We start from the raw sequence: 15,626 nt of genomic DNA, 5'->3' as shown, positions 1-15,626 counted from the left end.
TTTTCAGTAATGCATTCCAGACTAGAACAGAGATAGGAAATTGATGACTTTCATGGGACAGAAACTCATGATGGCCTAACTGATACAACTAAGCTTGTCAATTAGATCTAGTATTTATTTCACCATCATCAAACTTTCAAATATATATATTTTAAAAAGGAACAGATAATTAATGTTACCAATTCATTTTCTTTAGGAATCCCAATGTGCCAAAACTTGTATTTTAAAACTAAAGAAAAGATGATTTAGCCAAAATGTCATAATTTCATATTATATTCTCAATGCTTTCAAAGCCCAACAGTGATTTTAAAAAGAAATTAAACAACATGCTTTCATTGAATTTTTAAAAATCTATACAATTCAAGCTAATGAAATATTTTATTGTACATAATAAAAGTGGTGTTTTTCTAAAAAAAAAATAAAATAAAATAAAATAAAAATTTCCAGGCCCAGACATCTGTGGGAGTACGTGAGGAAAGGATTCCACTCAAGTATAATAAGCAATACTCTATTGAATGAAACCATAACTCCACCTCACTCCCTATGGTAAATACTAACATTCACCACAGGCTTGAAATTCCTGTAGCATCAGTAGAACTATTTCTGAAAATATTACAAACATGCTTATGATGCATAGGAAGATGAAAAAATTTAGACTGTAACCGCACACCATATGTAATCCCAGCTTTTCTAATTTACAACCAGTTAAGAATTACAATATCCAAAGAAAGTATTTTAAAATATATATGCTCACTGGTAAGTGATTTTCTACTCAAATAAATAGGAAAATTTGCATTTTAATGTCACATTGAATTTCAGTACTTTTCAATCCAAGAAAAAAAAAATAAACCGAGACATGGTCATGAGTTCAGGATTATATATATTACAATTTGCCTTGTTATAATACATTTGTGGCTTTATGATAAAAATAACTCAGGGACATATGGAATTCAAGCTGATTTGCGTAACTGTCACAAGAAAAAAAGCATTAAATGCATTTCTGAAATAAGTATTTTCATTAATTTCAGAATCTCAAAACAGCATTAGACCTTCCTTGTTTAAAAAAAATTTAGTTCAACACTAAGCTAGCTAAATAACCTTCTTGAAAGGTTTAAACACAATTGATATAGAAAATGCTTTCCCTCTAATCTCAACTTTACACAAATGGAACAGGTAAGGAAGAAAAGGTAGACAATTTCTTTAGCAGCATATATGGCTAAATCCATCAACCACCTTAAACTAGAATGTCCATTATTGACCCCATTAAAAAGAACTGGGGAAATATCAAAAATTACTGATTTCATAAACCAAAAGACAACAATTTTAGGGTTACAGTTAGTAAAATATTTTTGAGACACTTCAAAAACTTTTAACCATAAACTAGAAGAATCGTCTCTTCATTGTAAGAAAGAAAGGCCTAACAGAAAGACATTTAAACTAAACTGATTTTCAATCCTCTTAGAACAAACAAAATGAAAAATGGTTGATTAGCTAAGCTTTGTGCTCTAATCAAACTAATTAATTACAGTGATTTTAAATGGCAACAGCCCATCTGACTGGGCAGCTTGACAGTTCAGAATACTTTTGCAATAATTTTTTAACGCAAAGACACTAAAATGATCCGGTCATGCAATGTTCATCTTATGCATTCTGCATCTCTTTGCCAATCTTGTAGCTAAGGATCTTGTTCCAATCAATCTTAGTGCGTGTAACTGGCAACTGTCGACGTAAGGCTTTGAAAGTAGTGTCCGACATTGTCTGATAATTCTCACTGATGGCAGTCTATGAAAAACAATAGAAGTTTAAAGTAAAGCAAAGAACAGAACAATTTATAAAGCACATAGATGTTTTCAGAATAAGTTTGATTTAAGCAGCCTGTTTCACTGTTTTTAAACAGTCAAATAAAATCCCAACATTGTTTTAAAAGCTGTTTAATGGCAGCTAGAAGAGCCGGGCGCAGTGGCTCACGCCTGTAATCCCAGCACTTTGGGAGGCCGAGGCAGGGAGATCACGAGGTCAGGAGATCGAGACCATCCTGGCTAACACAGTGAAACCCCGTCTCTACTAAAAACCCAAAAAAAAATTAGCCAGGCTTGGTGGCGGGCGTCTGTAGTCCCGGCTACTGGGGAGGCTGAGGCGGGAGAATGGCGCGAACCCAGGAGGCGGAGCTTGCAGTGAGGCGAGATCGCGCCACTGCACTCCAGCCTGGGCCACAGAGCAAGACTCTGTCTTCAAAAAAAAAAATAAATAAATAAATAAAATAAAAGCAGCTAGAAGAAAAAGCCTATAATAACTTTGAATAAACTTAATGAAATAAATTATAAATTGGACTTAATATTTGTGTGTCCTCGTTTTGAATTTATTTTAGTATGTCAGAACAATTTCTAGATTATTATTTTTAAGGAGTAGAAACTTGTCCAATTCACAAATTAAATGCTTCAATTCAAGAGTGTAGTTTAGAAGCTGATAAATAACATAAAAAAGCACAAAATGAAATGTGATCTAAACAGATTACACATAATCCAAATGCTAAGACACAGCCTGAATTAAAATTTCCAGCCAGAAAAAAAATAGCCACTTAAAGTCTGGCATATTTTGACTGATACAGGTTGAGCATCCCTAACTGAAAAATCCAAAGTTTCCAAAGCTTGAAACATTTTGAGCATCAACGTGACACTCAAAGGCAATGCTCACTGAAGCACTGATGCAGATTTCTAATTTTCAGATTATGGAAGCTTGACTGGTAAATAGATAATGCAAATATTCCAAAATCCAAAAAAATCTGAAATCTAAAACACTTCTGGTCCCAAGCAACTCAGATCAGAGATACTCAATCTGCACTCAGAAATTATGTTGGCTAAAACCTAGTCTTTTTTTTTTTTTGAGACGGAGTCTCACTCTGTCGCCAGGCTAGAGTGCAGTGGCGTGATCTCGGCTCACTGCAACCTCTGCCTCTCGGGTTCAAGCGATTGTCCTGCCTCAGCCTCCCGAGTAGCACTCGCCACTACAGGCACGTGCCACCACACCCAGCTAATTTTTGTATTTTTAGTAGAGACAGGGTTTCACCATGTTGGCCAGGACGGTCTTGATCTCTTGACCTCGTGATCCACCTGCCTTGGCTTCCCAAAGTGTTGGGATTACAGGCGTGAGCCACCACACTCAGCCTAGTCTTAAGTATTTTTAAAACACAAAATATTAATGGAATTCAATTTACTTGCCACTCTTTTTGCCTACACTTTAATAAGTCTGCCTTTGTGTTAAAAGCAGACACACAACAAAAAGACTCTAACTGATGCAATGGAAAAATTCAGCTTTTGGCTGAAATTAAAATTTCAGTGACATTAATTCATACGTGAGTGTAGCTTATATAATATTTTAAAAATCATACCTGGTATTCATTTTCTGCAGCTTCTACAATCTTTATAAATTCTTTTGCTGTTTGCACTTCATTCTGAATAAAAAAAACAAAACAAAAATAGTAATTTAAAACTAAACCACTATTATTTTAAAATATATGTATGGTTAATGTAATGTTATAATAAATAACAGAAGGAAATTATGACATAGAACAAATATTGTAAGATCAATTATTCTAAGTCTAAGGGGAATATAGGTAAAATTATTTTAAAAGTCTACAGAATAAGCAGGTCTCAATGTTTAGCTGGCTAAGGAAAGTGAAATCTCAATGATACATACACACATGGATGAAAAGTTCAATTTTAAACACTGGACATGCATTCCAATAGACAACTTTTATGTGTAAGAAGTTTGGTAAAGATTTCTAATTGATGACTCTTTATCTGAATATTGTTAAATATTTACTGAACATTATGTAACAGAACAGTGATACCAAAAAAAAAAATCACTAATCAGGAAGAATGTATTTTTCTGGAAATTTTTTTTTTTAACATGCCAATAGATGGATTTGTTTGCTTTTTCCTAACAGTAAAGTTAACAGAATTTGGATTTAAAAAATAAAACAGTGTTAATGTAAAACTCTCTAACACCTTATACTTTATATATATGGTGTAAAAATATAAAACAATGAAAACCTCCTAAGATAGAGTAAAAATGGTCATTCCTAAAAAAAACGAGCACAAACTGGCATATTAGTCAAGTTTAATTACTATGACCATCTCTCAAAACCCTACCCTCTGTAATTTTGTGGACAAATTTCTCTTAGGAAGCATCTGTTTTTTTTTTTTTTTTTTTTTTTTTTGAGACAGGGTCTCAGCCTGTAGCACAGGCTGGAGTGCAGCAGTGTGATCTTTGCTCACTATAATCTCCGCCTCCCAGGTTCAAGCAATTTTCGTGCCTCAGCCACCCAAATAGCTGGAACTATAGGAATGTGCCACCATTCCCATCTCATTTTTGTATTTTTAGTAGAGATGGGGTTTTGTATTTTTAGTAGACACGAGGTTTCGTCATATTGGCCAGGCTGGTCTCGCACTCCTGACCTCAAGTGATCCACCCACCTCAGCTTCCCGAAGTGATAGGATTACAGACGTGAGCCACCGCACCCAGCCAGGAAGCATCTTTGCTCAATGTCAAACTCCCCAAACAAGACGGCACCATACCCTTGTTATGTCGATAATATTGAATGTAGTAATTACATATGTTATGTAACTATATGGAGAACATCTCATGGAAAATCAGACATTAGTAAGTTTTTTTCACTGGCAAATTTTGCAAGGAGAGTACCAATTAGGTCAAAGCAGAAATCACCTAAGTGCTAATAAAAATTTTTTTAAAAGATAGCTTCAGGGGCTGGGTGTGGTGGCCCATGCCTGTAATCCCAGCACTCTGGGAGGCCAAGGCAGAAGGGTTGCTTGTGGCCAGGGTTTGAGACCAGCCTGGGCAATATGGTGAGACCCCATCTCTACAAAAAATAAATTAGCTGGGCATGGTGGCACATGCCTGTAGTCCCAGCTACTAGAGAGGCTGAGGCAGGAGGATCGCTTGAGCCCAGGATGTCGAGGCTGCAGTGAGCTGTGTTCACACACTACACTCTAGCCTGGGCAACAGAGTGACACTCTGTCTCAAAAAAATATATACATATATATGTGTGTGTGTGTGTGTAAGTATATATATATGTACATATATACGTATATGTATATGTACACATATATGTATATGTGTACATATATGTATATGTACATATATGTACATATGTGTATATGTATATATGTACATATGTGTATATATGTACATATGTGTATATATGTACATATATGTATATATGTACATATGTGTATATATGTACATATGTGTATATATGTACATATGTGTATATATGTACATATATGTATATGTATATATACGTAAATATAGCTTCTTAGGTAGCATCTGGCTTAACACATTCATACATGTTTCTTAAAGTTAAATGCTTTCTTGAGTTAAAAATAAATTTTTCTTTAATATTTGTAAATTGTATATAAGCAGTTGATGTTTATAATACACAGATACTTTTAGGTATATGACACAAACAAATGAGAAAATGTCACTGTTAATGTTATACTGTCAACATCCATGGGGCAAAAAAACCAAAAGCCAAACTTTTGGAGGCCAAGGTGGGTAAATTGCATGAGTCCAGGAGTTCAAGACTAGCTGGGCAACATGGTGAAACCCCATCTCTACCAAAAAAAAAAAAAAAAAAATTAGCTGGGTGTGGTGGGACGTGCTTGTAGTCCCAGCTACTCAGGAGGCTCAAATGGGAGAATGGCTGGAGCCCTAGAGGCAGAGGTTGCAGTGAGCTGAGATCATGCCAGCCTGGGTCTTGTCTCAAAAAAACAAAAACAAACAAACAAAAATCAACAAGGAAACAGTTGCATATGCAAGGGAAAGAATGTGTGAAAGAATTCTGTGGAGAACTAAAACCAAGTTCAAAAATTCTTAAATTTGAAAGATGAACTTAAAAAAAAAACTTCATTAAATCATGATCCAAATAGCTACTGAAAAGATAGGATACAGTTTAAAAGTCAGGTAGAAGATCATAGACCTAAATGTAAGAGCTAAAACTATTATATAACACTTTTAGAAGAAAACATTGGAGTAGATCTCCATGACCTTGGGTAGACAATGGTTTCTATTAATATTTCAAATCTCAAATGACAAAAGAAAAAAATCAAAACCAAAATCTTCTGTTTTGCAAACAATATCATCAAGAAAGTGAAAAGACAACACAGAGAAGGATGAAAATATCTGAAATCATGTATGTGATACACTGGACTTGTATCCAGAATATATGAACAAGTACAACTCAGTAATACAAATGTGAATAATCAATTAGGAAATGAGCCAAGGATCTGAATAGGTATTTCCCCCCAAAAGATATACAAATGATCATAAGCACATGAAAAGATGCTCAAAATCATTAGCATCAAGAAAATGTAAATAAAAACCACAATCAGAAACTATTTCATACTGACTAGGATGGCCATCTTCAAAAGGACACATTTTGGAAAAAGATATAGAAAAATTGAAACTCTTATACACTGCTGGTGAAACTATAAAATGGAAAAATTGAAACTCTTATACACTGCTGGTGAAACTATAAAATGGAAAACAGTCTGGCGGTTCTTCAAAAGGTTAAACATAGTTACCAAATGACCCAGCAATTCCACTCCTATGTATATACCAAAAAGAAATTAAAGTATCTACACAAAAAATAGTACACAAATGTTCACAGCAGCAAAAAGTAGAACACAGAAATGTCCATTAACTGAAGAATGGATAAAATGTAGTATGTCCATAAAACAGAGTATTATTTGGCAATAAAAAGGAACAAAGTACTAATACATGCTCCAAAAAGGATGAATGTTGAACATGTTAAATGAAAAAAGCCAGTCAGAAAAGACTATATATTATGATTACATTTATATCAAATGTCCAGCACAAGCAAATCCACAGAGCCAGAAAGTAGATTAGCCACTGCCTAGGGCTGGGAGGGTTCTGGTGGAAGGGCTGGGTAGAATGGAGAATGATTGCTAATGGTACAGGGTTTCTTTTAAGGAGCATGAAAATGTTCTAAAATTAGATTGTGGTGACTGCTGTCCAATCCTATTAGTAACATACAAAAAAAAAAAAAAAAATTTGAAGCTTATATTTTAAATGAATGAACTGAATGGTATACAAATTATATCTCAATAAAGCTGCAAAGAAGTTAGGTACAGGTTTACAACTACTTATCTTCAATCAATCAGAAAACACTGTAATCTGAAGCAGAAATATTACTTAAAATGTTCATTCCAAAACTGTTCTGGTTTTACAGAAGTATTAGGTTAAATTTTATTGTGGAATTAATTACTTACAGACACTGTTAGGGAATCTTGTATATCTTTATGACTGACTAGCTGAACATTACCATCTTCATAATAATGAACCTATTAGAAAAAGAAATTACAGAAACCGCATTACAGGAATCATCAAGAATCTTATTGCGTCAACAAGCATATCAATGCAGACTGACTACATATTCCAGCTCTAGTCTAGACTTCTCTGCTGAGCTCCAAAACTTTTGAACTCCAGCAAGACTCTTCCCGCCCTCAGCCTAGTGAGGAGACTAGTTAGAGATATTCCTGTAGTTATTCAGGCAAGCCTTCTACTGACTGCTGGACATTTTTGCCTCACAGTCATTCATTCTACTGGTACCTAAAACCAAGATGTCCAAATCTGAGCTCACAATATTCCCTCTCAACCCTGCTCCTCTTTTGTGTATTTCCACCAACCATTTCATTCCCCAAACTCAGACATGAATTTACTCAACAAACATTGAATAAGTGCTATAAACACTGCTGCTACATAAGGTACTGAGGGTATATGGCTTTTAAAAAGACACAGTCCCTGATCTCGTATTTCAGCACAACATGGTAAAGGTATGTATAAAGTATGTTAGCAGTACTCCAGATTCTTTCTGAGGGTTAAAAAAGGCTTCAGTATATTTCAGAGAGGACTAGAGGTATGTGAAGTTGGGGAGAGTAATAGCTGTAGAAATATACACAGGTAGCAAACCAGTCAACTCTGGGCCTTGTATGTCATGCAAATATGTCTGGACTATGTGGCAGATGAGAGTGTACCACTAAATGGTCTTACGTAGTCAAGTAACATATCCACATTTAAATTTAAAAAACTATCTTTTTGATGGCAGTGTGAATGCCAAAGAGTCCACCAATTCAACAAAATAACAGTCATACAGTACTATGCTAAATGCTGGATTGTACTGTGAATCAGACAATCCTTGCTCTCAATAAGCTTTGGTCCTACAAGGGGCACCATTTTAAAACTGCTGTAATTATCCAGGTAAGCGCCACTGAGGCCTAAGTGAAGGAAGAATAATGCTGACAATAATGACTACCATTCATCGAATACTTGGTGTCTGTCTCTGTTCTAACCCTTTTAGCCATATTAACTAAATCTTCAAACAATCACATATGCTTTTTTTTTTTTTTTTTCTTTTTTTGAGACAGAGTCTTGCTCTGTCGCCCAGGCTGGAGTGCAGTGGCGCAATCTTGGCTCACTGCAACTTCCGCCTCCTGGGTTCAAGCGACTCTCCTGCCTCAGCCTCCTGAGTAGCTGGGACTACAGGCACATGCCACCATGCTCGGCTAATTTTTTGTATTTTTAGTAGAGACGGGGTTTCACTGTGTTAGCCAGGATGGTCTTGATCTCCTGACCTTGTGATCCACCCACCTTGGCCTCCCAAAGTGTTGGGATTACAGGGGTGAGCCACCGCGCCCGGCCAATACATACACATGTTAATACATGCATACAATATATTTATACAACTACACACATGCATATATTAATATGATACTTCACCCCACTCCACCCAATTCAGAGGAGAGAAGTACACAACTCAAACTCAGAAGATGCCTGCATGAACAAATTGTATCTGAAGAGCAGACCAAATGGCAGCATCTAATTTTAGCTGTGTTTTATAATCTGTCAGCTATCCTTGCAGATTTTTGATGACTAGGGAATAAATTTCCAGGTTATTTAAAAGATTTAAAACAGCACTATTGTTTTTCCCATTACCCCAAAACAAAGACCTGAAAAAGAAATGTATATGATATACTATGAAAATGTAAACTTAGGAATTAGTTGTTTCTCTGTTCAGAATCATCTAAAGATCAGTAAACAAATTCTTTTTCATACCTGAATTTTCAAGATGCCAACCACTTGAGTGGTTGAAGGAGTAATTGTAAACTTCCATTCTGACCTCCAACGACCATTCCTTAAAAATAAAAACAGCAGCTGTAAATAAGGTAGGGAAAATAATTTGAATCAATTTTAAGTTTCAGATTATATTTCATGCTACAGTATGAGAGAGTGTGGGGGATGAATACTGGACATTAAATTTTTAATCACTGAAATAGTCAAAAATAATCAAAAGGTTAAGTCCAGTTATGATATATATTTAATTTAATTTTCACCCTACTGATAAGAAAGAACTTACATAATGGATTTAATGCCAGAATTCTAAAGCTAAGGCTTAAAATACAATTCACGCTGGTGTGTGTGCAGTGCTGTTTGCCACTAATTGATCACAATCAGTTACAGTTTTTGTTCCATCTCCACTTGACTAGCCTTAAAAAAAAAAAACAAAACAAAAACCAATACAAAGTTCTAAGTCATAAGCTACTGTGGAGATAAATTTTAAGCTACTTCTTCAATCGAACCACTTATATTTCCAAAATAAATGGAATAAATGTTTAGATTAACAGGGGCTTTTATAAATACACTCAGTGTAGTTTAACATCTACTGAATGATACAAAGTACCATACAATTTAAAAAGAATGGCTAGTAAATGTTATACAACACTCTTAAGGAGGTTTTGATATCTGGAAATAAAGGACTATACTTATTAACATGAGTTTTTTTTTTTTAGTTTTCCAATTTTATGTTTAAAGTCTCCATATAAAAGGCATATCCTCCTTCTCTGCTCCTGAAATGATTTTTGGTATACAAATACATATTCATGGTTCGAAACTGAGAAATTACAAACTGGTACGTTACTACTTTTTGTCTACCAGTGAATTTTATCTTATTTTTCTTTTTTGACAAAATTCTGGATGAGTAGTTTAGCTTCTGATATTCTATTTTTCTGACAAACTTTTCAGGGTAACTTTTCTTTTTGTCTCTGCTCTCTGCACGCTATGGACATTCTAATATGTTAGCTTTTTTGAACATTATATAATAGTCACAGGGTAATTAATCACTATACTGGCTTCTGCTAGACAATGATTTCTGGGTTCAATATTCATGCAGTCTACCCAATCATAAAGTCTATAGAATGATAGTACAAGTTAAGTCTTCCTAATTCAAAAATCTGAAATGCTTCAAAATCTGCAACTTTTTGAGCACTGACATGATGCTCAAAGGAAACGATTATTGGAGCATTCTGAATTTTGAATTTTTGAATTAGGGATGTTAAACCGGTAAGTATGATGTAAATATTTAAAAATTTGAAATCCAAAAGACTTCTGGTCCCAAGCATTTTGGATAAGAGATATTCAACCTGTATTCTCATACTTACAGTTACACTGAATATTTGGAAATTATTATTAGAACAATGTATATGTTCTACAAAATAAAAGATAATTTTATAACATGTCTTGTTTTGAGTGACTCATCCAAGATTTTTCAAAGAAGGTTGGTTGGAAAAATAACTTGGAGGTTTATTCACTTTTGTTTCATGATTCCAAAAGAAGTATTCCTTTTATTGAGGTATTAGTGCCAAGCCAACTAGTGAGTCCTTAGCATATACAATACTGACTAGGACAATATACATTTATATAACCATTGATTATGAAAAGAAAAAAAAAAATTCCAAACCAAGTAGTGGTACCAATTTGAGAACTATTTCAAAAGATTCTTCTAGAGGCATTAATTACTATAGTAACAGTAAATGACACTGAGTAGATAGTACTCTTTTATTAGTAGAGTAAATGGCCAATATGTCCTAGCCTTTAATTATATTCTGCCCCTCTCTTTTATTAACTCTGTAATTACAAATATGAATTCACTCAACAAACATTTATATTAAGCCCCTAATACTGCTAGACCCTGGAGAAATGGTAGAGACAAAGAAGAGAAGGTCTCTACTGAAATCTAAGAAACATCTAAGACTAGTTGCTTCTGATTTTTACTCTACCTATATTTTAGATGAATTGAAGTATATTTCTTTTTTTTTTTTCTTCTAGAGATAGGGTCTTGCTTTGTCACCCAGACTGAAGTGCAGTGGCGTGATTATAGCTCACTGCAGGCTTGAACTCTTGGGCTCAAGAGATCCTCTTGCCTCAGCCTCCCAAGTAGCTAGGACTATAGGCATGCACCACCATGCCTGGCTAATTTTTTTTTCTTTTTCTAGAGGTGGGGTCGTACTATGTTGCCCAGGTTTCTTGAACTCCTGGCCTCTGGCCATCCTCCTACCTTGGTCTCCAAAAGTGCTGGGATTACAGATGCCTGGCTTGAAGTATAGTTCTTTGTATTAACTACTTAGATTTTACTGAGACTATTGTGCCATGATATTATCACTTTGGAAAAATCATATCAAAGCATATAAAATACATTTTTTTCCAGAAAGTGAAAGCCATTAACTTAAGTGATACAATGCTCATAGTGATGGCTTAGGAAAAATTACCCTTGTAAAGTGAAATAGTAAGAATAGAAAATTCAATGACAAGTTGGGCACCATGTGAACCTGTAGTTCCAGCTACTTGGGAGCCAGAGGCAGGAGAATCACTTGAGCCCTGGAATTTGAGACCAGTCTGGGCAACACAGCAAGACTCTGTCTCTAAAAAGAAAATAAAACTCAAGGACAGACACTTTCTTCATTTTATATATGTTAAAGCTCAAAGGAATTAGATTTTAAAAAGACAAATTAGTAAACTTATTATAACATCTCCAATGTATTATAAAGAAGAACGTAGTAAAAAAGAATTTTCTTCTAATAGTAGTTCCATCTCAACAAGATTGATTTTATTAGTGTTTCCTGGCATAAATAACATAAATTAGTAATAATTTTATGAATATTGATTGTTTCAGGATTCTAGATTAATGCTACAAGATTTTAGACCCAACATAGAGAAACTACACTTAATTAAGTCCATAAAAGTAACTCTATATGACAGAACCTTTAGGGAACTGTGGCTAGTCATTAAGGCATACGTTTACATATGGCATTGATTTTCCTTCAGTGATGATGGATCTGCATTCCTCCAAATATTCTTGGTTAACCTTGCAACCCTGCATTTATTTCTGAGATGGCTAAGCAGTGGAGCAACCTTGGGCCATGAACCCAACTGGCCCACAGGGGTTACCTGTTACTTTACCCTTAATAGCACCACCAACCAACTTGGCTAGTAAGTCAAAGGCTAATATACTAAAAGGTAAATATTATGACCATACTTATTCTGGTGACCTCAGCATGTAAAACAGGGAAAAATGTAAAGATTTCATTCAATTATGGACTTGTAAAGTCTTAACCTCAGAATTTTATAACAGGTGCTCAGAAATAGTCTTGTCTAAGAATAAAAAGGACCAACAACTTGTCAAAGGTCCAAGACCAGTACAGTAAATCAGTGCTCCTGAGGGCTTGACGTTTATAAGGAATAATGGAATTATTTGTACACAAAATTACAAGGCATGATTGTAACCTTCCTCATTGTATAAAACATGTCATTATTTCCTCACATTGGCTAACCAAGTACAAAGCAATCCTCTACTTCAGAGTCACAAAGTTCACAAAAGCAGTATCATTTTTTGCTCTATAATTATCTTTGTTCTCCTCCATATAAGTTTCATTCAGGAACAGCCCCTTCACAGAATGAGCATATGGATTGCCAACTGGTGTTCTCACAAGCACACATGCTCCCTCAGGATGCTGTTTGCTAGTCCCATACTCTTTTCACTGAATGTCAACGGATTTACCACTACCTTTAGTGATTAGGCTGTTGAGCAAATTTACCTTCCTTATATCAAAAGGCTAAAATTTTATAGCATCTCTAAATTGTTCTTAACCATAAACAAACAAGGTGTAGCCCAAATCACTAAAGCAAGAACTACAAAGACTTAAAACAATGCCAAAACTCCCCAATATCCAAAATTTTAACTTACCAAAAGTTTTTTGCTTGGAACTGATGGCTTTCTATGCATGCAATAATGGTTTGCTGTCCATCTATTTTTTTGCCATACACCTTATTGGCAAAGAAAATAAGCATAAGAATGAATTTAGGGCCATGGAATGTCCAACTTTAAAAATCTATAAAATACTGCAAATTGTACAGTACTTTGACAAGAACACATAAAATACAAAGTAGGCCATCATTCCAATATAGTAGCTAGAAAAACATGTTCTCAAATATTTATGCCTAATCAAATTATTAGTGGACCACAAAAGGGGACACTAAAATACAATTCATTAAAATTAATTGTACTCTGAAATATTCACGAACATTCTAGATAATCTACTTTCATAAGTAGATAATTTATTTTAAACATACAGATGCTAATCTAGCTTTTTCCATGCAAGTGAAAACTGGACCTAGCTTGTGATTATCACCTTTGTTCACTTCACAATCTTAGGGGCTGCTGTTTCTCTAGTCACTTAAAAGTACTGGAATAAATTAACTTACTTATAAGTGAGAAAGGTCGTTAAGAGAATGCCTGTGATGTATCACAATGTTATTTCACCTCTTGCCTACTGCTTTAAAAGTAATAATTAATTTGTGCCTTTCAATCCTCTAGGACAAATGAGGACTCTCTAACAAGTACTCCCTTACTCTCGTTATTCCTCCAAAATAATCCTGATGAACAAATTATAATTCAAGTAATACATAAGATATTTGAGGTTATGTTGCAATACTTCTCAAATAATTAGAGAGCTAGATACTTAAGCAGACCATATGAATTTTTGTCCTAACCAGGAAACTTCCAAGAAAGAAATGGGGTATGCTACCGGTGATATTAATAATTACGTTGAAAAAGCAGGTATAAACTAGGATATATGGTAGAGTTAGGTTGGAGGGGTAAGCAGAGGCCACGTGGTCCACAGGGCCTTTAAGCCACCTTCAAAAGCCTGGACTCTTAAGTCCAGGCAATGGGAAATCTCTGAAGGATTTCAAGCAGGGAATTTTAATGACCTGATTTGCATTTCAAAAGATCACTCTGGCAATGGAAAAGGCCACTGAAGCACAAACTTGGGGTGCTAAAAAAGCCTGTCAGGGTACAAATAATATTATGAAATTTTTAAAAAAGAAATATAATCCTACTACCATATTTTGTATTTCTTTTTTTTTCTTTTCTTTTCTTTTTTTTTTTTTTTTTGAGACAGAGTCTCACTCTGTTGCCTGGGCTGGAGTGGAGTGGCGCAATCTCAGCTCACTGCAACCTCTGCCTCCTGGGTTCAAGCAATTCTGCCTCAGCCTCCCGAGGAGCTGGGACTACAGGCACGCGCTACCACGCCCGGCTAATTGTTGTATTTTTTTTTTTAAGTAGAGACAGGATTTCACCATGTTGGCCAGGCTGGTCTTGAACTCCTGACCTCAGGTGATCCACCTGCCTCGGCCTCCCAAAGTGCTGGGATTACAGGCGTGAGCCACTGTGCCCAGCCATATATTTCTTGAAAATATAAAAATAGGTTGAACCTATGAAAGAACCACACAAAAAACACAAGAAATGTAACTGTAAAATACATAAACACATAATTTTACTTCCAAGTAATTTTATTTGTTCTAAGATTTCTGACTTAATAAAAGTAAGTTTGATCTGAGACGAGTCATCAACATAAGATTACAGAATCTCACCATATCATGCTCCTTTAATCAATGTATTAGAATTTCTACATGGATTTAAATCAAGGTACAACTATTTCTCTATTTTAAGCCATCCTAATATATCTATTTATTATCCAGAATTTCTTGAAAAAATAGTAAACATTCTTAGAAATATTTAAGGAAAAAAATGACAAATTATACAATGTCAATTCTGTAAGTTACCGTAAATTTTAAGAGACGCTAAAGACTCACATTTACACAAAACACACACAAAGCTGCTACTGATGACTTACAGTGCAGACTCCATTTGGGTAATGTTCTTTTACGTAAGCTCTCAGAGCAGTTTCTACTGAAGTTCTCCATGATTCAACTGCATTTTCTACTTCACAGGGTCTTGGATCAGTTGCCTCCTTCCTTAAGTGATCAAATTTAAAACAGATTCTGTTCTTTGGATCCAAAAACTTTCCATTTCCCAAGTCGCCATGTTCTGTTATCAATACCTTTGATGATGGAATGAATTTAGAAAAAAAATAAAAAAACAGCATTTCAGTATTGATACATCATAATTACACTAATTTAAGCTTCTTCCTTAAAACTATAAAACAATCCTACTCCAAGCATATATTTTAACCATATGGTACGACTATTAATACTTCAAATGAGTTGACTATACAGACAATGACATTACTCTCATTCAGTGCAGATCAGATTCTCTCCCAATATAACTTCCAGCTACTGGTGAAAAAAAATGCAACCTCTAAAAACACTGTTCAAGTGGGTTTGGTGAGTTTTCTGCTTTGAGAACTCTAACAGTTTACAATGTCTGATATCAGACTCCAGTTCCTCAGAAC

At 34.9% G+C, this 15,626-nt stretch overlaps 1 protein-coding gene across 1 annotated transcript in view; it reads right to left on the bottom strand.

Annotated features, from left to right (window-relative positions):
* Window positions 1–359: 359 nt before the first annotated feature.
* The window catches only part of CAPZA2 (capping actin protein of muscle Z-line subunit alpha 2), a 56,373-nt gene continuing 41,106 nt past the window's right edge, over window positions 360–15,626 (bottom strand). Inside the window, 6 exon segments of the mRNA NM_001133451.1 lie at window positions 360–1,782; window positions 3,389–3,451; window positions 7,311–7,382; window positions 9,154–9,232; window positions 13,118–13,197; window positions 15,069–15,275. Coding sequence (NP_001126923.1) covers window positions 1,642–1,782; window positions 3,389–3,451; window positions 7,311–7,382; window positions 9,154–9,232; window positions 13,118–13,197; window positions 15,069–15,275 — 642 coding nt within the window. The 3' untranslated portion in view covers window positions 360–1,641.

The sequence above is a fragment of the Pongo abelii genome, chromosome 6, assembly GCF_028885655.2.
Source record: "Pongo abelii isolate AG06213 chromosome 6, NHGRI_mPonAbe1-v2.0_pri, whole genome shotgun sequence".
NCBI classification, from domain to species: Eukaryota; Metazoa; Chordata; class Mammalia; order Primates; family Hominidae; genus Pongo; species Pongo abelii.
This window is presented reverse-complemented; position numbering and strand designations above follow the sequence as displayed.